At 32.9% G+C, this 22,448-nt stretch overlaps 3 protein-coding genes across 6 annotated transcripts; 2 read left to right on the top strand and 1 right to left on the bottom strand.

The window, feature by feature from the left end:
- Nucleotides 1–318: 318 nt before the first annotated feature.
- LOC126850487 (intermembrane lipid transfer protein VPS13B) lies at nucleotides 319–16,753 on the top strand. 2 transcript variants are annotated; one of them, XM_050593554.1, is made up of 39 exons: nucleotides 319–455; nucleotides 1,055–1,356; nucleotides 1,664–1,841; nucleotides 1,927–2,005; nucleotides 2,120–2,295; nucleotides 2,407–2,510; nucleotides 2,615–2,864; nucleotides 2,981–3,168; nucleotides 3,253–3,462; nucleotides 3,534–3,672; nucleotides 3,745–3,862; nucleotides 3,940–4,082; nucleotides 4,194–4,366; nucleotides 4,439–4,615; nucleotides 4,685–4,973; nucleotides 5,053–5,215; nucleotides 5,292–5,682; nucleotides 5,862–5,988; nucleotides 6,201–6,368; nucleotides 6,438–6,655; nucleotides 6,739–6,955; nucleotides 7,015–7,219; nucleotides 7,359–7,548; nucleotides 7,663–7,983; nucleotides 8,077–8,280; nucleotides 8,388–8,503; nucleotides 8,603–8,954; nucleotides 9,029–9,148; nucleotides 9,223–9,342; nucleotides 9,452–9,715; nucleotides 9,779–10,396; nucleotides 10,467–10,562; nucleotides 10,639–14,206; nucleotides 14,328–14,732; nucleotides 14,813–14,989; nucleotides 15,076–15,246; nucleotides 15,321–15,514; nucleotides 15,595–15,936; nucleotides 16,020–16,753. In XM_050593554.1, the coding sequence occupies exons 2-39, from the start codon at nucleotides 1,270–1,272 to the stop codon at nucleotides 16,248–16,250; spliced, it is 11,289 nt and encodes a 3,762-aa protein (XP_050449511.1). In that variant the 5' UTR covers nucleotides 319–455; nucleotides 1,055–1,269; the 3' UTR covers nucleotides 16,251–16,753. The 2 variants fall into 2 exon arrangements, with proteins under 2 accessions (XP_050449511.1, XP_050449510.1); XM_050593553.1 differs by having other exon boundaries at nucleotides 5,853–5,988.
- Nucleotides 16,754–16,782: 29 nt separating this feature from the next.
- Nucleotides 16,783–18,943, bottom strand: LOC126850514 (RING finger protein 37). The gene is made up of 2 exons (XM_050593626.1): nucleotides 18,014–18,943; nucleotides 16,783–17,929 (listed from the first exon to the last, which is right to left on the bottom strand). Exons 1-2 carry the CDS (start codon nucleotides 18,634–18,636, stop codon nucleotides 17,053–17,055), a joined length of 1,500 nt encoding a protein of 499 aa, XP_050449583.1. The 5' UTR covers nucleotides 18,637–18,943; the 3' UTR covers nucleotides 16,783–17,052.
- Nucleotides 18,944–18,999: 56 nt separating this feature from the next.
- On the top strand, nucleotides 19,000–22,387 carry LOC126850550 (H/ACA ribonucleoprotein complex subunit 2-like protein). Of its 3 annotated transcripts, XR_007687553.1 has the most exons (5): nucleotides 19,034–19,272; nucleotides 19,409–19,481; nucleotides 19,560–19,742; nucleotides 19,871–20,752; nucleotides 21,139–22,387. XR_007687553.1 is itself a non-coding variant. In XM_050593686.1 (4 exons), exons 1-4 carry the CDS (start codon nucleotides 19,107–19,109, stop codon nucleotides 19,878–19,880), a joined length of 432 nt encoding a protein of 143 aa, XP_050449643.1. In that variant the 5' UTR covers nucleotides 19,034–19,106; the 3' UTR covers nucleotides 19,881–22,387. The 3 variants fall into 3 exon arrangements, 2 of the variants coding, with proteins under 2 accessions (XP_050449641.1, XP_050449643.1); XM_050593686.1 differs by having other exon boundaries at nucleotides 19,871–22,387; XM_050593684.1 differs by lacking the exons at nucleotides 19,871–20,752; nucleotides 21,139–22,387 and having other exon boundaries at nucleotides 19,000–19,272; nucleotides 19,560–19,856.
- The last annotated feature ends 61 nt before the right edge of the window (nucleotides 22,388–22,448 follow it).

Here is a 22,448-nt window from a genome sequence, read left to right as displayed (position 1 = left end):
CATTAATTATTAACCATAAATTTTAAAAAACAATTTTAGATATATTTTAGATTTTAAATCAACAATTCCCGATTATTGGATTGAAAAAAAAGACTCTAATTGAGTGACTTGTAAAGCCATCTGATCTTTCTTTTATAAATTTTTTAGGGAGGTAAAAAGCATAATTTTTATTTCAAAATTGGATTTCTTGCAAACAAATCTGTGTCATCTTTTGATAAGTCTTTTTCATAAGTCAAAGATGTCTGTCACAGGTTTTTACTTCGCGCATGCGTTGTATGGTGTATAGCTGCCTTCATCATTAACAGCTGGCAGCTTGTAGTTTGTTGCGGAGAGAGGTTAATAGACGTCATATCAAGGCAGATCATAAAATAGCCACGATCAAAACTGAAATTTTAAATTGAAAGTTACGTCTGTAAAACGAAATTGATGCTACCGCTGCGTTTGTTGTATTCGCGGTAATAAATGTTTATATAATAATTTCGAAGTCGCGTGGCTTGTCATTTGACAGGTGATCAGCTGTGACTGATATTTTTTATATTCGCATTTCTTATTAATTGTAATGAAATATGAGAAAATGCCATTAGAAAATCTGATTGCAAATAAATTTGTTTTCTTTGAAACTTTATGATAATTATATTTATCCCATTTCTCTCTCTCCTTTGTGAGTCATATATGAGTAAATGATAAAATGAACAAAAATATATAATTTTAATAAATTCAATTCATGTGTATGTAGTATAAAATGTATGGGATATTTTTATATTAACTTTATTACAGTTCTCTTTTTTATTTGCACGATATACTCAAAATTAGTTTTGTCATTAATATATCTACACACATTCCCACCAAAATCTTCATATCTTCAACTTTTAATAAATAATATAATTTGTTTGAATAAATTTATATTTAAAAAAATTTTTTTATTATACAATGGCATCAATGTCAAGTTGATATCTAAACTAGTTTTATGTATATATATATATATATATATATATATATATATATATATATAATTAATTTAATTCATGCAATATTTATTTTATATAATTTTCAGACAAGTCTATATGCTTATCAGGATATGTAATAGTATTCATTCAAAATTATTGGATATTATTTCACTAAATAGAGATGGTATAAGTTATAAAGTATCCATTATTTATTATTATGAAAAGACAGAGAAGAAAGATTTCTAATACTGATTTCTGATATAAGATTTTTAATGAAAGAAATTTATAAAAATATGATAGATGTCTTGCGCTCCCAAACACAATGTTTAAATTGGAATCCTATATAACACCAGTAATACTCAGTTATGTAGAGAAATATGTAAAAAATTTTAAACCAGAACAATCACAGGTAAGAACATGAGAATTTTCTGCATCTTTATTCATTTGTGCTAAAATGTTTTATTTTGTAAAATGTTGTTAAACGTTTCTAAATTTTCTAAAAATCTATATTTCTCATTCATAATATCAATATTTTAAAAGAAAGGAATATAAATATATACAGAATATTTACATCATTTTCTCACCATAAAATTATATTAGTTGCTCTTGTTCAAAAGTGAATGAATTAATGATATATGGAACAAGTTTAATAACACTTTTTAAAATAAAAGTAATAATTCTTCAAGATATTATTGAAAAAGATATATCTTTTTCAGGTATCCTTGTGGGGTGGAGATGCATCGTTTCAAAATTTGGATCTACGATTAGAAGTATTGGAGGAGCAACTTAATCTTCCTTTCGTATTTGTTAGTGGCCACATACATGAATTGTTGATACATGTTCCTTGGGTAAAAATTACCTCTGAACCAATAGTTGTTACAATTAATACTATAGGTAACAAAATAAACAATTTTATTTCATATATAAAAATACTATACTTTATGTGAGACAAACAATTATATTGTTTGTTTTCTTTTAGAGTGCATCTTAAAATTGAAAGATGAGAATACTACAGAAGGTAATCCAAAGACATTACAAAAGAAAAAGGAGATGGTGCAGTAAGTATCACTTTGATTATTTGATTGCTTAATAAAATCTCTATTGTTTGATTGTTTAATATCTAAAAATAATAAAATATGTGTATATAGATAAGATTGAATTTTTTATTATAGAGAGGAAGCTCCACCTGGGTACATAAAAAGTGTAGTCACAAAAGTTATTAATAATATTACTATTCACTGCAACAATCTCATCTTGAAATATGTAGAAGAAGATATTGTGCTTAGTGTAAATGTCAAATTATTAAGTATGCAAACTGTTAATAATAAATGGGAGCCAGCATTCACTGGTGAGTATTTTTACAGAATAAAAATTGCCCTTTGTTTTACTAAATTAATTTTTAATATGGATTAAAGACATTAATAAACAATATATATGTATATAATGTCAATGTTCATAGAAATCAACACTCAGGAAGTAATGCTTAGAAAAGTTATTACTATCCAGGATTTGACATTGTGCTTAGATAAAATGGATGCATCAGGGAAGATAGAGATATATCAGGTATTTATTCTAAGATATATTTTGCATACATATCTTTTTAAATATGTAAAACAAATATTGTAAAACAATCTAGAAAGAAGCTAATTTAAATAATAATTTAACAGGATCCTGTTTTATATCGATGCTCAATGACAATCCGCATGATTATAAACTATCACAGCAACACTTTAAAGAGAGCATCCATCACAAGATTCGATCTTCATTGCGAAAAAATGGAATTTAGTATGACTGAACAACAAGTACCGATGCTCCTCAGACTGGCTGCTTTGATAATGGCATTACAAACAAAGCAATTTCCACTAAGCAAGGAGAAATCTTCCATTGCTGTGGATGAGAGAGAGGATGTTGTACAAGGTTCGATATCATGGATGTTTCAAATATCTTTTTTTAATTTAAATCTTATTTAATATATATATATATATATATATATATATATATATATATATATATAAAATACTAATAATTTTCAGATGATGCAAGTCAGATAGTGGGGACTTCGACAGATGCAGTTGGATGGGGTGGATGGGCTTGGGATATAGTGTCATCTGTTCTGCCTGTTGACTGGGAGAATAATTGGTCCATGGAACAACAACTGACTTTTTCTGGTCATACCATACACTTGGGTATTTATATAGATGATGCTACTTTAACGTTTAAGGTAATGAGCATAATTTATCTTTTAAAGGAGACATTTCTTATACAATATTGGAAATAAATGATTATATCTCAATTATTTTTGCAGACTGTCGAAAGCATTAAAGAACAGTTATTTTACAAATCTCGGAAAATTAGATACAAATCGTTTTTATCACTTCGATTAAATGGAGTTGTAATGGATACCTTAATTCAAGGAATCACAATGACAACGTTTCAAATAGGAGTGGCGTGCATACAGCTCTATCCGCGAGGAACGTGCAGTTGCGGATATGTAGAAGTCATTGATGGTGTACAGGTAAAGTAATTAATTATTTTAGTCAGATACAAAATTAGATAAAGTGTCTGAGAGGTAAATTATTATTATAGCCGCCTCTTTACATAATAGCTGGGAACTTGAATACTGATTATCTGAAAGATTCGTTGTTTGACGAAGAAGCCGTAGAAAACAAGGGAAAGAAGAGAGATTACAAGCAAGGAATAGATAATCACTTGACAATAGCTTCGGGTATAATATCTATTGAAGGCATACATATAACATTTTATAGAATTTGATATAATGAAAATTTATCTGTTTTAGTCGAGCAATTATTAGAAAGATGTCCAGCGTTTGTGATGGATTATGTTTATTGCATGGAATTGCCCGACGATATAACACCTGAAAGACTGCTCGAGTTTGGATCAAACTTTGAATACAGGTGTTTGAAAGATCTCGATAGCTATGCATATGTGAAACATAACAAAGAATTTTTATAAACAACTTCACTTTTTGCAGTAATTTTCAGGAACACAGGACAATAAGGTATCTGTCTGGAAATCTGACACTCAGATTATGCTCTGGTATTTTTCATCGTATTGATACTATCAAACAAGCTGCAGCGAAATATGATTATAATCCTTACATTGTAATAAAACCAGGTGAATATCTATTATATAATGCTGACAATGAGATATATTTTAGTTTAATTGACGATTTTATATCAAATAAGAAAGTTGTGAATAAAAGTTATATATAAATATCGATTTTAGATCCTCTCATCGATGAATTACCCCCAGTTACATTGGAAGAGTACGAAGCACTCAGAGAGAATGTATCAATGACGGAAACAAAGTTAATATTAAAAACAGCGTCGTTGCAATTACAACTGGCAGATCATTGCGTCATGGGAGTGCCGCGACAACGTAAAATTGTCGAAACTCGGGTAAAGTATCTATCATATTTTTTAACATTTTGATAGCTGTATTTTAAATGAATATGACTTGTCTCTTTTCAGACCACTCCATTATCTCCAGCTCTTACAGATGATCCTTTTGTAAGCATTGAATGTGATGAAGCAATTGCCACCATAGTTCAGCCTATGTATCCGTTTAGACTCGTGGCTTGTGCATCCAAATTGACGGATTTACAACCTGAAATGTTTACCCAATGCCATGTGATTACTGATATACAAGTGAGCAGAGTATTTATGCATAATTATTAACACATCTTTAACAGATCTAATATTAAAATGCTTATATAGATAATTGGAGCAAAAAGTCAACTCCACTTGACAAAAACTTGCGATACTTCAATAATGATGCCTTACTCGGTGCAAGCTTCTTCAAAGATATTATTGTATCCTCAATATTGGCGAGACATAGACATGATTCAAAAATCATACTCTTTTCAAACAGATAGTGTCACTATTACAGGGACTAAGGCAAAATTAATGGCTGCTGTATCTATAGCAACTTCTATTTTTAATTCTGCGGATACAACAAATCCACTTATTTGTTCTACTCTTTTTAATGACGCTTGTCAAGAGAAATGTATGTAAATAATATTAATGTGTTAATGTGTTTTAATGTTATATTTTGTTTTAAATACAATTATGCATTTTTTTTGCAGCACCAGTGTATTTAGAGTTATATCTAGAAAATATAATGTGCAAAAATGTATCATCTTCAGTTATGATATCAAATGAAGTGAATGTAAATTCTATAAAAATATTTGCTCTAGATGATTTGCAACAAACCTTTATTCTTTCGGGTCCAGAAAATTATGACGGCAAGTTCGTATATATATTATCAATAATATGTACATGAAAGTTTGAGAAATGTCTAGTAATTAAATCTTTATATTTTTAGTAACACAGAAAATGTACCACTTTTATCTAGTGTAATACAGTTTCCTAAAAATGTCGAACTACATACACATCCATCTCTTGTTTCGTTTAAAATTGCCGAAATCAGAGCTTCGTTGGATCCACTTTTCTTTGAATGGCTAAAATATCGTGCTACTTATCACAAATCAGGAAGTGCACACGTATTACGTTCAGATAGTCAACAGTTGATCACCGAAGGTACATCGTCCGATACAGGTACAGGTACTCGAAAGAAAACATTTCCGAGTCTATATGAAAGTGTGCATAGTTCATCGGACAAAGAGAAAAAAAGATCAGCCGTAACAGAAAAGTCGAAAACATTACAATATGATGAAACGCAAAAGAAAACTGAATCTAAAACAGAAGAGGAACAGGTATTAAAAAATTATATTATTCTCTCAAATATATTCTCTCTCTCTATAATATATCACATAGTGATTATATCAATTGCTTACTTATGTGCATTGCTTATCAAAGGATATTTTTAATATGATAATTACATTAACTAATAAAGAAATATATAGAAATAAATGATTTATGGTAGAATTTGCAGAAATCGGGAATATTGGTCAAATTAGCAGAGTCATATTCGCAGTGGAGCAGTCTGGTGTTAAATGGTTACATAGGACATATTGTTATTTATATTCCATCTAATACAATGAGTGGCATTGGTGCTGATGGTAAGGATTTAATAATATTTTATTATTTTATTTTTATAATTATTAAAAATAATTTATTATCAAAAAATAATTTAAGACAAAAAGATGGGAATTGAATCATTCTTAGATCCATTCGTGGAGCTATGCTATTGATTCTCATCTTTTTGATATTGATACATTTTTATATGTAGTTTATAAAAAACAATTTATAAAATATATATTATATATACAAGGCATAGAACAAGCCAAAGACAGAGCCTTAACAGAGAATCAAGATTTACAAATAATGATAATAAAACTGCCAAGTCTTCTTATACACTCATCTAATTTGAATGCTGAGTCATTAAACCCGTATCTGCAAAATCTTCCCGTTAAATTGCCAGAATCTATGTGGACATATGGTAAGTCTATTAATTCAGAAATATATACATAAATATACACATTTACCATTATTACTGTTATTATTTTAGGAATACAAAGCTTTCCCTGGACATTAAGTCTTGTAGATTTTCAGTGTTACACATTGCAACAGAGGACACAAAAGAATTTCATAAAGAAAGTTACATTAAATGCTACAGTGGCTCTTACAACTAAGACAGCGGCAATTCAGTCAAATACACTTACTGCTTTAAGCATTTGTGTACATATTGATAATTCTCCTATCTTTATTTCACTTTCGGAGGAACAAGTATTAATTATAAATCTCTAATTATTCAAATAATATTAACGTAATATACTATAAAAATGTAAATTTTGAAATGCATTTTTCAGGTTGTTTTCATGAGCAATATAGTCTTAAATATTGTAAAAATATTACAAATTTTGTATGGTTCTCGGGAAAATAATACAATTGTACGACAGATGAGCAATGAAATGCAAATTGTTCTTCCTGCCATACCTCAAACTCCGTCCACTCCGACACAAATAATGTATCAAGACGATACAACTAATTCAACCATATCTACATCAAAAGATGATCTAGGATATGGTGAGTTGCATATATTTATTCTTGTGAAAAACATTAATTATTATTAATTATTTTTACAGAGAAAGACGGTTTAGTTGTAACAGCATGGATCCAATGGACCATAACAAAGATAGCAATTAAATTATACATTATGGAACAAGTAGATGGATCTTCTTTAAAGTTGATGTTAGAATTGGAGGATATTATAACATCCTTAGACCTGCAATCAGTCTATATGCAATTAAAAAGTAAAATAACAACAGCTACGATATTACATTATGTTAGGTAAAAATTAATGTTTTTATAAAATATTTATACATATATATACATGTACAATATATTAATCCTCTCTTAGTGAAGATAAAATTTTTATTATTTCATGCAATGCTTCTTTAATTTGTACATTTATATTGTGATACAATAGAGGTTCACAAACATTAAATTGGGAAGCTGGCGAATATGCCGGACTAATACTCTGCGGAAGAGAAGATAATTTAGAGAAAGGAGATGATTCGGGTTTTCTAAGTTTTACGCTTACTCGTGCAAAATCGGGAAATGTGTACACACGTTGGGGTACTCACAAACGTTACAAGTCACAAAAGATAGGACAAAAGGTAATAATATTCGGTTATTGTAATATCTTAAATTATAAAAAAAAATTCTATCAATCATATGTATTTATATATGCGAATTAATAATAACTTTCTGATATTTTTTCGAATATTTAGAAAGAAATGTTGATTGATTCAGCGTTGTCTATGAACGGCTATATTTCTGAAATATTCATCAAAACGCAAATGGTCGATATAATCTTACCACTTAGTGTGATTGGCAAATATAGCCAATTGGTAAAACCTTTTGCACGTCTTGCTTCGTGTATCGAGAGAAATGCAGAAATTCGTGACAAAAGCACATCACCATTAATTGGTATAATCACTCTGAATAATAAATCATTACCATTGATACATTTGGAGTTCAAAGGTTTTCGACTTATGATGCCAGCCTTAAATCAAGCAAATAAATTACAACACGATTTATTGATGCTCCAGGTTTTATAAAACATTTTACTTTTGAAAAAACTATCTACATTTTTCTCTAATGATATAAAATTTAAATTAATTTATATTGGAATTCTTTTATAGTTGGACGGAATTCGTATCACACCTGATGCGGAAAATCCAATTTGCAGAACTCCATTGCGGACTGACATATATCAGTTGGCTGCTCAAGCAAATATATTAAATGTACCAGGTTCGGCCGTGGAAGATCGTCAGTATCAAATTAACGTTAAAGGAGTGTGCGCTTATACTACTACATGGAAGAATTATCAGCTAAGCATTAATAAGGTTTATTAAACAGGGATATTTTATAAATATGCATATTTTTTTATATCTTATCAGATTTCTACACAGATTTGATAATTATGTAATTTCTGCACATTTTATGGTTTCAGAGAATGTCTCAATCATACCTATATACAATGAATGAGAATCCTGCATTAGAATGGAATAAACTCGGGAATGGTAGTAGTCTTGATCCATATTTCTCTACATCTCCTGTATTAACAAAGTAATGTAATTAATACGCACATGTAAAAATCTATTATGTTTAGTTTATTAGACTTTTCTAACTTTAATGTTTAATTCTAACTTTAATGTTTAATTCTAGATTTGATCTCTGTTTGATCATTGCACCTGCTGTCACATTTAAAGATGACACAATAGTTTGTGGAAGTGCCATAGAAGTGAATTGCATTACAGACATAGAATTGACAATAAATTTAGATCAAATTAAATTAATATCGACGCTCAATAACGAATTTGTAACGCTATTGTCTGGAAGTTTTGAGAAAATGGAAGATCAAAATAGTTTTAATAATATAATTCAAAGATTTCCTTCGGGTTCTCAAAGCATAAAATCTGTCAATTGGTTAAAACAGACGTTAGATGATCCAGATATTGATTTTACAAAAGACAGTGGTGTTGATTTTGAGATGTCCAGTGTAAATTCGACAGTAATTGTAAGTTATCGGTATATTCTTATAAAAATAACGTTTCACGATTTACTAATTTGCTCTAAAAATAATTTTATCAGGGAAGACCTGCGGTTGCTGAAACAATGTTACTTCCACCATTTGAATTTTTAGTGAATTGTGGAAAGATAACGCTTATCTTGTACGAAGTTCAGAACGCAATTCTTGATTTAGAAGATGATGTGAGTAATAAAATTATAATTTATTTAATTATAGTATATTGATATTTTATTAAAATATTCATTATTTTTTTCAGGATATACACAAAATTGATTGTGAAGACGATAATGATAATGTAAAACAGTCATTACTTTATTTAATGATCAATCAACCGAATATTTACTTTTCTCAGCAACATATATCTAAAAAAATTCAAGTATGCATTTTTTATATATAGTTTCAAAAAAGAAAAATTAATATATTATTTGTATGCTTAACTGTTTGAATATACATTTTGCTTCAATTAATATTATTGACTGATTTAGATATCCTGTTTTGATATAACGACGGCACTTGGCGATGCTCAAAATCTGAATACGATACCAACTGAAAAGGATTTTAAAATTTTTATAATAGAAACAAAGCATGGAGATTTACATCCAGACACGGGTATTCCACCTTCTTTTGTTACAATAAAATCTGAGACGATTCTAGGCAAAAATCGACAATTTTTTATCGAAATGGGACGGCCGACGAAAATACATCTTTCTTTATCTCGGCTCAATCAGCTTTATAATATACGGAATAAGGTATTTCATGAAAAATATGTATATGCATACATTTGCGGCAACTCTATTTTACATGCGTTTCAGGTATTATTGTGTTTTATGGACGGCGATGCTACGCAAGTGCCAGCAAAGGAAAAGGAACCTGCGGACCTTCAAAATTTAACGACAAAATCGAGGAAGTTCATTATACCGGATTTACATCTAAACACAAAACAAATCGTATTATCTTTAAAGACTGACACTGGAGCAGAAATCATTATTAGTTTAGCATCGTTAAATGGAAATCTGTCAACACTTATGAGACCAGATAGGATCTATTCAAATTTATCCATAGATTCTTTTATTATATCTGCGATTTTTAACGGAAATATTAAAGTGTTATTAAATCCATGGTGCTGCAACATAACAACTTGCTTACTTTGGGAATCTTCGTACAACAGCGAAGTCATTTCGCAGATACAGATACAGGCAGATAGTGAAAGTCTATATCTCGATTTTGGACCTGATCAAATTAAAATTATAAAAATGGTTATGCAAGATTGTCAGTTGCTCTTAAATGAATTTACCTCATTCTCTAAAAGCGAGAGTAAAAATGAGAAACAAATTGTACTATTGACTGAACAACATTACAAGGATGATTTAAAAGCTGGTGCATTCCAGTTTGTCGATGGCACTGCAGATGAGTTGCCTTTTCCGTATCAAGTTAGTTAATGCGATTATATCAAATTAAATAAAAATGAAAGAATGCGCTTGATTTATTGGTTTCTTACAGGTAGTATTCTTTGCTTATCCTCAACAAGCGATGGCTTGGAGATATCCGCAACCACGCACATTAACGAGAATACACATATCTCCTGTTCCATTTGAAGTAAGTACTGAAACAACTCGTTATTTTAAAATTAAAACAATCAATGTCGCCTTTAAGACAAAAGGATTTGTTACAGACAATAGACGCCGATGGCAATTATATCGACAGAATTTCCTGTTTCCTTGAATATTGGAGCGACAGTCATATGTCGTATCAACGTTACGCAGATTTTTATTTATCGGAAACGGATTCTTATCGATTGGATTTGCCAGAGAGGGCACCGGCACGTGCGGTGGCTTGCGTGTGGCGAGTAGTCATTTCATCCAGCAACAAGCGGTCGCTCTCAAAAAGCATTGTTTCCGCGCGAGCTCTCGCGGCCTGCTTACGCATCGATTCCTACTTTAATCCTCTGTTAATACCAAATGTGCAGATTGCCTTAAATATCGGCGTGCTTCACGTGTCTGTGTACAATCATATCGATACCACTGTGTACAATGATCTGCCGCCACCGCTGGATAGGTACACATTGAATGGGAGGATCCCCGAAATACAATGTTTTATGTCTGTGGAAAAAAAGGGGGCTATTCTGGTGTTTAACAAATGGGTGGATGATTCTACATTGCTCGATATCGGTGGTACTTTGAGTGTGCATGTATTAGATTATAGTCATTTGATCATGCAAGAGATGCTGGATTCCCTGGAAGGAAGATTACAATTATCGTTATCAGACAAAATAGACGTGTCGTTCACGAGCAACCCGTTTACGTTGAAATTGGGTCCGGCAATCACTCATACTCTTGCGGTCTCCACTCGTCTGTGGTTGGCGTCTTTTGATGAGGAGGAGAAAAATGTAATTGTTCTGACGCGTTATGCAATTGCCAATGATAGCAATGTAACTATCCGTTTTGGTCAAAGTTGCACTGGCGAAAGTATACTTCTCGAGAGCAGACAATGTAACTTCTACTCGTGGCGACAGATTGGCAATCAAATGATACGGATATCAATCGAGGAGAACGCTTGGGTGTGGAGCCGACCCTTTTCCATCAACAAGGATGGAATCCATGTAATAGAATTCAATAATTCAATGACCGGCACCGTGATTTTCGTGAATGTTTCGTCGCTTTCCGCTACGCAGAAACTTGTAACATTCTCGGGACAGCTCGTAATTTCCAATCAATTGAAGGATAATTTTGAGATGAGATTGGTAAAATACGAAGCAGATGTCGGCTCTAAGGTAACGGTTTCGAAGGAGGTATATCCGATACCGGGTAAGAGTTTTCCGTCATCTATTATCCTTGAAAATGATAAAAAAATGGCTATGCGGTTACGTTTCACCAATTTGACACACTTATCCTGGACCGGTGACATTCCTCTTCAACCAAACGTCAAATGGGGTCAACCGTGGCTTGTAAAAGTACCACTTCAAGAACGCGGTCAGTTTTTTAGTATCTGGGTACGGATTGTAACACAGAGGATACAAGACAAGATGAAGATTCTCGCGGTATTAAGTCCTCTTTACATGATTAGATCGCATTTACCAGTGCCGGTTAGAGTCCAGATGGAAACTCCATCCTTGAAGATGTCGTCGAGCACAATAGTGAACGGTCGCGGCGAGTGTCAGCAATTGTACTGTCCTGGTACATTCGAGCACTTTCATCAACTAACATTTCAATTGGAATCCGGTGTCTCCGCATCGAATCCTTACGTGCCGCTCTCGTATAGTTCGGTGGATCAACGAAAGTTCTTCAGAAGACCCGACGTCGAGGACATCGACAAAATTCTACGAGATCTCAAAGACCGAAAGGACGACGCAAAGTGGCCTTTTCAAGGAGATGACACAGGAGAGGAATGGATATCTGCGGAGCAGCCGCAGACACATGTACAGGTGAAGTATCAAGACGCAGGATTGGTCTCTAGTACCTTGTTGTTAGAATTGCAGCCTTGGTGTTTCGTAATGAATTCGCTAGGCTGCCATATCTCGCTGGTGTCGGAGGATACAGAATTGTGCCAGATCCCTCACTACGGCATAGTCACACCGCCCAAGTTAGAAGGCACCTTTCACGTGGGCGTCGGAATAGGCGATACTTATTACACATCGCAAACGTTACAGCTGGCACGACCTGATTGGAGCCAGAGCTTCTATATGCCTCGAATTAATGGCATCATACCGGTGGACGGAAACATCAAGACGTCCGTGGACTGTGGCACCAGCGTATCTATCTTAAGCATCAGTTCCTCTATGCACGAAGACATGCGTCTAGTGCGAATCGCAAGTAGCCACGTGATCGCCAATTTGACTTCTCAGGAATTATGCGTGGCTACGCTCGCGGTGCACGAGGAAGCGAGAAACTTGCAGCTGCCGCACGATCTCACCCCTTGCAGCCTAAATATCTCGCCATCCGATGATCAAAGGCAGGGTACACCAATCGTACAATGGTACACGCTGTATACGGAAAGCAATGTCGAGCCGCTCGTATTGTATGTATCTTTCAGCCTCGGTCATAGATGGTCCTGTCCGATCAGAGTGGACCAAGCAATGAGCCGCAAATCCGTCGCAATTCCAAACGGTTCTTCGACCATGCCGGTTATTGTGACAACGCAAGAAGACAAAGGTACCACGTTCGTCGTAATACACAGTGATGATCATCCGCAATTGTTAATCGAGAATGCTTGCGGCTTTAAGATACTGCTGGGACAAGCTGATGAAAAAGGAAACGAGATATTACCGGATAGCGTCCATTTTACGTGGATGTGCGAAGTTGATAGCGGAGCAATATTCCATTACTCTCTTCCTTGTATCAGTAATAGGCTACCCGACACTGTCGTTCCAAGCGCATCGAACGTGCTGTTATTTTCCACTGTGCAAAACGATCAAGTGATAGAAAAGACAAGTCTAAAATGGTCGAGAGGCGTAAATCTATCCGCATTGTCGTCTACACCGATGGACCAGTATCTGCGATTGCCCTCGTACGGCGACGTAAAGCTCATAATGCAGAACGTCTGTTACACCATTCATATCAGCATCGTGCCTATCTCCCAGATTGAAATATCCGCTCAAGACATTAGAAGTAGATTATTGCGGAAGAAGAATACGACAAAGGATCACGATGCAATCGCGCCGAGTCCGTTGAAAAGATCAGGAGAGGATAAATTACTGCAGAATGTACAGAGTTCAAGTAGCTCAACATCGCTAACAAGCTTCTTCTCGGCTCAAGAAGACACCTTGCCAATGGAATCGATGCTTGTCTCGTCATCGTCGTCGAAACAATTGATTCCGAGAACGGACAAAATTCCCACTGATGAAAATCAATTGAAATCCACCGATGTCATTTCAACGAATTCTAAAGAAGGTTCTGTAACAGTTTATCTGCATGCATGTACTATCGCCATTCTTCACGACATCAATGAAAATGCGCAAAGAATCGAAGTCGCGAGTCTATCTATGACAGATTTGATCGTCACCATAAATTCAAAGGCTAGATTTATCAATTTATATTGCTACGTAGGCGACTTGCAGTTGGATAATCAATTATTTGATCAAGGAGGTTTCGATTTTCCTGTAGTATTGATAAATCAGAATCCATTACCAACCAGAGAGATGACATTTTATAGCAATAACTGTTTAATGACGAATATGGAGAAAATTAAACAAGATTCTTTAATAGCTATCGAGTACATCTGGGAAGTAAACGGAAATATGATAGGTATGTATCTTATGAGAAGATATATCTATTGAATGAAATATGTATATACTTATAGTAAATAATTTTTTAAGCAGAATGAATGTTCAGTTCACATGGGTAATGATATATATTTCCGTTGCAGCATCGAAGGAATATCGCATGAGAATCGCGCCCATTAGTGCATATATCGAGGACACATATATAACACAATTATTAGATTACGCAACTTCGATGATACCACCACGTTTAGTATTGAATGACAGTCCTAAACGGATGCAAACGATAGCTATTTCGAACGCAGTATACATACCGGACTACATCATGATCGACTCAAAAATCTTGAGCAAGCCGTTGAGATTGCAAAACTTTGTAATAGAACCATTGTCCATTTTATTGAGCGTTCACACTTCCGTACGATTATATGTCGCTCTGGACCATTCCCCATTGTACTTCGGTATCTTCGAGAGGAAGAATCTACTGACCACCCCTTACAGACTTGGCAATGCGCTTACCATGCATTATTTGTCTGGCGCTATATTTGGAGCAGGTTGGCAATATACATATATATGCAAAATACACTTATCTTTCTTTATATGAGGTAAATAATGAAATTGTTTGATGCGTCAGGTTGGGTAGTCGGATCATTGGAAATACTCGGATCACCGGGAGGTTTGGCGCAAGCGCTCGGATCCGGACTCAGAGACTTCGTTTCATTACCATTTCAAGGGTTGTTGCAAGGTCCGTGGGGTTTCATAGTTGGAATTACGCATGGATCAGCCAGTCTGATGAAACACGTTACAGCGGGTATAGAAATTATTATTTTCTTTTTTCATTATTCCGAGAGTACTTAAAGATAAATATAATGAACCGTCTTGCTCCCATTTTTGTAGGCACTGTAAATTCCGTAACAAAACTGGCATCTAGTGTCGCGCGAAACTTGGATCGTTTAACGTTGGACGAGGAACATCTTCAGCGACAAGAAGAGTCGCGCAGAATGCGTCCTCAAGGCATGGCACAAGGACTTTATCAGGGCTTAACTGGTCTCGGAATGAGTCTACTCGGTAATAATTTCTTTCTTTTTTGTTTTTAAATAGCTTTCTCGTATGATAATCATTAATTGTTGATTATTAATTAGCGGCTGTGGCTGGTTTGGCACATCATCCTTTGCAACAAGTGTGGTCAGGCGAGGCGACGACCAAGAGTTTAGTCACCGGAGTCGGACTTGGTCTAGTCGGTGTCGTGACTAAGCCACTGAGTGGTGCCGCGGAATTGGTTGCTCTTACGGGTCAAGGATTATTAGAGGGAGCTGGATGGAATTCCTTGCCTACGGTAAAATTCAAATAATGAAAATTTGTTTTTCTGCGATTTGATCCATGATCTGATCTTTGTCCGTTTTTGTTTTCTAACAGCCACGTCAAAGACCAATCGTGCAATATACTACTGGTAATAGTAGCACATCCGTGCGATACACTTGGCGTTTGTCACCCTTACTCGATCACAGTCACGACAGTATCCTTCACGTGACCAGCGCAGATTATGTCATTCATCAGGGCAGTAATCGCGCAGTGATACTCGTTCTCACACGACAAGCTCTATTACTCGTTAATATGGCAGAGGACAGTGTAGAAAGAATATTCTCGTTAAGAGAATTGACGAGCGTTGATCATATCGCAGAATCGACCATGTTGTGCTTGTATTGTCCACCAGCTGCAACACAATTGAACAGACCTTTATCGCCAGTCGAACATGAGGTAAAATAAGCCTGATTTTATGAATTTATAATCAAATCATGCGAATTTGAAAACGTAAAAATATTTGTAAACATAAATTTTAGATGAATCAAGAAATGAGAGCGCGAGTTGAAGAGTACGTGCGAACAAGCAGCACTGGTTTAGCCAGCGTATCAACCAATAGCGACAAACAGTCCGACACCTTTGAAAAAACATCTCCACATCCAGAACATACACTTACGTTTTACGTTTGTCCAGATACCCGTAATTATTTACTATCATTGTTCAACATTGCCAAGCGTCAAAATCAGGGTTCTGGTTTCGTTGTATTATAATGAAATGGATTTCCAAACATTTACTATTTACTACAATGCCCGAGAGAAAATATTCCAACTAATTCTGTATGCCGCGCGCGTGCGAATCAAATGCATTCAAAATATTTTCTTTAAGTATTGAAACCTATATCAGTATATATTTTTGAGAAAATTTTGTCTTTCGAGAAGTTATAAAGTGGAAACGTTATAAAGAGAAAAAAATTCCCAAATGCCCAAGTAAACAATTAATATTCCAAAATCATTGTATTTGAGAATAGCCATATTTCTAATTTTTATTAAAATATATTGCAGGACGCTTTTATATTGTTTTATATAAAAAATCTTTATTTTACAATTTATATAGCAAATTTATTATAAATCTATACGAGCTATATAAATTGTGTGTAAAATATTTACAATAACGCGTTGCTTATTAAATGCATACAGAAACGTACAAATTAAAAAAAGCACATGTATAAACTTATTTATAAGTTATAATATACCATATGTATGGAGATAGAGAAGTTTTTATAAACATTATTTACACATGTAATTGTTGACTTTACGTGTGAATGTAAACTATATTGTATGTGCCAAAATATTGCGAGCAATCTTATCATTGGAATTGGTCATATTGGAATTGTCATGAATGATGTAACATTGATCTCTAATAATTCAGGAAGTTACAATATATTTTGCATATTTTCCTATGGATAAAATTTGGCAAATAATAAATGTGAAGAAGCTCAAATTATATCAATAAGAACTGAAATATTTTCTTATTAATAATATAACATATTTATGATATTTTATAATCTTATTGCTATCTATGTAAAATATTATCATGAATTCGTTCAATGTCGCTCAATTTATAAAAAAGTCCACAAGATTTACACTGACTATTTACACTGATAGATAATAATACTTTTCTACATATTACATGTTTACAGGGAAGCTTATAAAGAATACTATTATTACAACATTTACAATCACTAGATATATTATGTAGCTCCACTTTTTCTGGTGCACTAAAGCGTTTGATGTTTGACAATAGAGTTTTGACATTGCCATCTAAGGAACTGTCAATGTCAGTCATTACCAATCTTTCTGATTTATCATCCCTATTATGGTTATGAGAATTATTATGAACTAATTTAGAGGAACTTGAAATTTTTGTCACTTGTTTTGATCCTGAATTGGAAGAAGATTGTTTGGAACATATAACAACTGCTGGCAGTTGATGGCAATATCTCTTTGTTTGCTGTGAATAACCATTCATCGTTTGTTTGTGTGCATCTAATTCAGCATCTTTGACAGTTCTCTTTAACAAGTTTTTGTTTAACACACACTTTGGTACTTGAGTTATCCTTCTATCTCCTGCTATAGCAGAAGTTGAATCATGACCTAAGAGTCTTGGTATACTTTTTATTTCATTCAAATTACTATGATCTAATAGAAATTTATCAATTCTTGACTTCAATGCAGTTGCCATAATTGGTTTACGATGTTCATTAAATACAATGCCAGTGAATGGATCCGATAATGGTCTTCCCCATATAGCTTCATTTTGGCCATGCTTTTCTAATGTCGTCTGATCTATTACTTTGCCACTAGGTAATGTAATTGGCTGAGTCATTAACTCCCATGTAATAGGATCTAGGAAACTCTCAGGAACGTCAAACTTTGCTTTATCCTCTTGTCTGGATACATATGAAAAATATATTATTAGCTAACAACATAAAGAAATATTATATATAATATATTATATGTAAATATATGCAAACCTGTTGCCAGTGATATTTATAGAAGTAGTGCCAGTTTTGTACTCAGTTATGGGTAATGAAAATGTGGATTGCTGTTTAGTCCATAAAGTGTACACACTTGCAACAACATCTTTCCCACAACGAGGTGACACTGTTCCCCAAATTTCAATCTTTCCTAATGCTGGTACTGACTTTTCTGTTTTACATACTGTTATTCTTAAAACATGAGCATACATAGTCAAATGTTGCATTGAGACTTTAATATAACGTTTTAAGAAATTTGCTGGTGTGTCAATTTTTGCAGGATCAATATTATTTGGATAAAACAGTAGTCCAGCATCAGAAGGACTCAAAAATCCACTGGATAATAAGGTATATGGAGTGCTGATATCATTTGTACTTCTAGAATAAAGTTGAAAGCCCGATGATTTTTGCGATCCAACAGATGGCCAAATCAATATATGATTTATCCTGATGTTACAAAGAAATGTGATGTCTATGTGAACTGGTGGTTTAATGCAGGAATATGCCAAAAATCCTTTGCAAGAATCGCTTATCAAATTGGTAACTTCGTATCCTTCCGTGCTGATGGTATTGCATTTTATTTCTGGACGTAAGCGAGGATCACAAAAATTCAAAAGCATTTTCTTTTTATTTGTGGATCATCAATGACATAAATATATCATTAAATCGCACGCTTAATACTAGTGAACTAGTGATTGTCACCAAGATTTAATGATTTCAACCATCGTACTTTAGTCTATAGATAAATATTTTATATGTAATAAAAATAAGAATATACACAATAATATAGATGAATTGATTGCCAAACTGATTAGTCTTAGATCCTATTTTCTATATTTTTTTCAATCTTCTTTTTTTCTGTAAAATTTTATCTCACATTGAATACAGAAAATGTAACATAATACAGAATAGATCCATCTTTCTGTTTCGATATAGTTTGCCTAACCATAACTGACACGTGACTTAAAACAGGTTGAGCTAGGTCGCACGCGCGAACGCGTCGAGTCGAGCGTCGAATACAATTGGATAAAGAAAGTAAAGTGTTCAGACACGTGCAGAGATCTTATAAAATCAAAAATATTCACATAAAATGCAGGAGGAAATCAGTATGGAGGTTGATGAGAGTATAGTAAAAGAAGAAAACATCGATGCTCCAGAGATTAGCTATGAGGAAAAGCTACAGCTTGTGAATGCTATTGCCAAACCTATAGCACCTAAGAAACTAACCAAAAAGATCTATAAATGTATAAAGAAAGGTAAACTGTTTCATTTATTATCATTAGCATTTCTCCAGAATATAAATATAATACGATCTATAATATGTAATATAACATAATATATATTTTTATTAAAATATATGTTATATGTAAAGCAATTATTTATTTATTACAGCATCCAAGCACAAGACATACCTGCGCAATGGCTTAAAAGATGTACAGAAACATCTTCGTAAGGGTGAAACAGGGTAAGGAACAGTTTCTTTAAATGGATAGTAAACTGCACGTCGATTGCAAGGTATTATCACAAATATTTCTTATTTTAGTTTGGTTGTTTTTGCGGGAGATGTATATCCCATTGAAATTATGTGTCACTTACCAGTTGTATGTGAGGACAAAAATATTCCCTATTGCTTTACTCCATCGAGATTAGATATTGGTACAGCAATGGGTGTAAAGCGTGGCAGTCTTATGGTGCTGATAAAAGAACATCCAGATTATAAAGATTTGTATGATGAAGTTAAAAATGCAATGATAACACTTTCCACACCTCTATAGCTTGTACATTTAGGTTACATTTATTTTGTATATCAAAAAAGGAAATTAAAATTAAATATAAAATATCTATTATTTACAGACTTGATTGATATAATTAAAAACTATTAAAAGCGTGTTTGGTAAAAAGCACTCTGAACTAGTTGGCATATTGTAAAGAAATCTGTTTATTCATGAATGATGCGGAAGAATATCCTGTGCTCCTTGAATGAGATTATTCGTATAAATAACACAGTCATATTTGCTAAATATTTATATGCCCATACGCAAAAATAGTGCATTGTATTATACATATGTATATATATATATATACACACATATCTTGTGTATATGTATATATGTATGTACATATGTGTTATATGTGTGAATACTATTATCACTCTTCTTTAGAGAAAGATGAGCGTAGAATGACGATTCGCATTCGCGCGCAAAGATTGAACCGAATACATAAGTCGTCGTCGTCATCGGTTCGATCAATTAGGGAAGTGCGAAATTAATTGTGGATTGTCAGCCGATTCTTTTCGAATTATGTTCTCTTCGTCTTGCGTTATTTTTTTTTTTTTTTAATTACCTCTTGAATTAAAATTCTCCTTTATGCGGTTACAGGATAAATCTTATTTAATAGCTAACGCGCGTTATTTATTCTTGTTACACATCAATATAGAAGATATAAAAACATGTGTTTCTTCTCATATCAGGTTGAAACAATCGTGCGTAATCCATCGTGAATGCAAAATTGCGTGCATGATCACAGAACACAATCCGCAAAATTGCGAATTAATTACAACTAAAAAGGAAAGAATGGAAAATATTTGCGGAAAAAAGAATTCGCAGAACAAAACTCGAAGTGCAAATATGTCATACAGAGCGCTTCTCTACCTGTTTTACATTCCTGGATCGGCTAGGTTTTAAGCAGCATTTTAAACAATTTTGATGAAAAATAAATAATATCCAATGCTTCAATGTTTGTATTTTTTAAAATATTTTTGAGACTCTTTTGTAACATTAAAATAATTCAAGATGTTAGATTTATTTTTATGGTCATTAAGTTTGTTCAGGGAACTAAATATCTTTCTTGTTATGTTAAATTATTCTTGTTGTAGACCTTGTATATGTATATTTTATAAAAAAAAAATTATATATTTAAAAGAAATTAATTTTTCTGAAAAAGATGCAGCAAAATTTTTCCTACATCAATGTCGAACATCTTATAATATCAAAGTCACTAAAATAAAATATAAAAAAGCATATATTGTATTATTTTTAAATACAAAGGAGCTTGTAATACATTTATAATTATAATCTAAAATAGTTTGTATAGCAAATGAAAAGTCCGATTTTTGTTGTTAGGTCAAGAAGCCCTGTTCTGTATCTTCGATTGAGTTACAATGAATTTCAAGTTCTTTTTTAACCATACAAAAGCAAGATGTCGCAAATATTTTTCCAGCAACGAATGAATATATAATTAAAGTTTAATAAAAGTAGATAAATATGTATAAACGAAATCTTATATCAGAAGTATTAAAAATGCATAACGTATTTCTTGCAGTCTCTTTGATAAATCTTATCGAGAGAGATTCGTCGATTTCTTTTTGACGAAGATTTATTTCAGTGGTGAAAAATCATTTTAATGTAATCATAATTTTATTGAATAGCATTCTAGTGCTAGTGTATCTAAAAATTAACAAAAATTTGCATTTTTTATTTTCCGCACGAAATAATGTAATTTTTAATTTGAATTTAGCTTAAATCATCTTGTGAAAAAAAAGAATTTAAATATGACACAGAGGCATAAATTGACATTCTTATTTGAACGATACTTAAAAAGTTTGATGCCAGTTCTTAGATTTAATTCAGATAGATTACTTTGCGCATAAAAATAAACTTGATTTTTTTGGATTGCTATTTGTTTTTTTTTGTTTTTTTTTGTTTTTTTTTTGTTTTTTTTTTAGTATTCCGTTATCATTTACACTCTCATCAAAACACATATCCATGACGTTATTGAAGCAATATTAAAGGGGAAAGAGAGTCAACGAAAAATAATTAAAATAAAATATTAAATATGAAACGCGATTTATTATATTATTTTGTCTGTCCTTATTGCTCTTTGATAACGTCGAAGAAATAAATGTTTTACGAAAAAATATATTTCTTTTCTCTCACTCTCTTTCCTCGTTTATTCTCTCACTCTTACTCAGGAACGCAAATGCAAGGAAACCGCGCATGAATCCTTTGGTTTGTCGATTTACCAATATGATCGAGCGCTTAATTCTATTGTTATCAATATTTCAGTATAAAATATACACTTAGGACTAAATATATCATATATACATGAGCGACGAAGGAGAACATTGACATCGAAATTGACGTAACGTACAAGTGGGACGTTATTCTTATCCTTGCTGGAACAGATATACACAGATATCACTGTGTCCGTATTATATTCGAGTGCTTTTTCTTTCTCTTTCTCTCTCTCTCTCTCTCTCTCTGCTCACTTAAACATAATTTCATTATAGATCGGGCAGTAGCGTGATTGTGTATCAGTGACAAAAATTCATTGCGACTTTTATACAAAAAAAAATTGATGGTTTAAAATGAATTGATGGTTTAAAAAGAAAGAAGAAAATCTTATTTCGAATCTCAAATAAAAAAATATATTA

Source organism: Cataglyphis hispanica, chromosome 6, assembly GCF_021464435.1.
Source record: "Cataglyphis hispanica isolate Lineage 1 chromosome 6, ULB_Chis1_1.0, whole genome shotgun sequence".
NCBI classification, from domain to species: Eukaryota; Metazoa; Arthropoda; class Insecta; order Hymenoptera; family Formicidae; genus Cataglyphis; species Cataglyphis hispanica.
The sequence above is the reverse complement of the archived record's forward strand: the minus strand, read 5'-3'. Positions and strand labels throughout refer to the sequence as shown.

Bases quoted from the DNA above. Each gene is read 5' to 3' on its own strand.
- LOC126850487 (XM_050593553.1), top strand. From the start codon at position 1,270: ATGTTTAAATTGGAATCCTATATAACACCAGTAATACTCAGTTATGTA. The intron at 4,616-4,684 runs GTGAGCAGAGTA...ATGCTTATATAG, and splicing joins ATGTGATTACTGATATACAA to ATAATTGGAGCAAAAAGTCA. The intron at 5,989-6,200 runs GTAAGGATTTAA...TATATATACAAG, and splicing joins GAGTGGCATTGGTGCTGATG to GCATAGAACAAGCCAAAGAC.
- LOC126850514 (XM_050593626.1), bottom strand. From the start codon at position 18,636: ATGCTTTTGAATTTTTGTGATCCTCGCTTACGTCCAGAAATAAAATGC. The intron at 17,930-18,013 runs GTTTGCATATAT...ATATGTATCCAG, and splicing joins ATAAATATCACTGGCAACAG to ACAAGAGGATAAAGCAAAGT.
- LOC126850550 (XM_050593684.1), top strand. From the start codon at position 19,107: ATGCAGGAGGAAATCAGTATGGAGGTTGATGAGAGTATAGTAAAAGAA. The intron at 19,273-19,408 runs GTAAACTGTTTC...TATTTATTACAG, and splicing joins CTATAAATGTATAAAGAAAG to CATCCAAGCACAAGACATAC. The intron at 19,482-19,559 runs GTAAGGAACAGT...TTCTTATTTTAG, and splicing joins CTTCGTAAGGGTGAAACAGG to TTTGGTTGTTTTTGCGGGAG.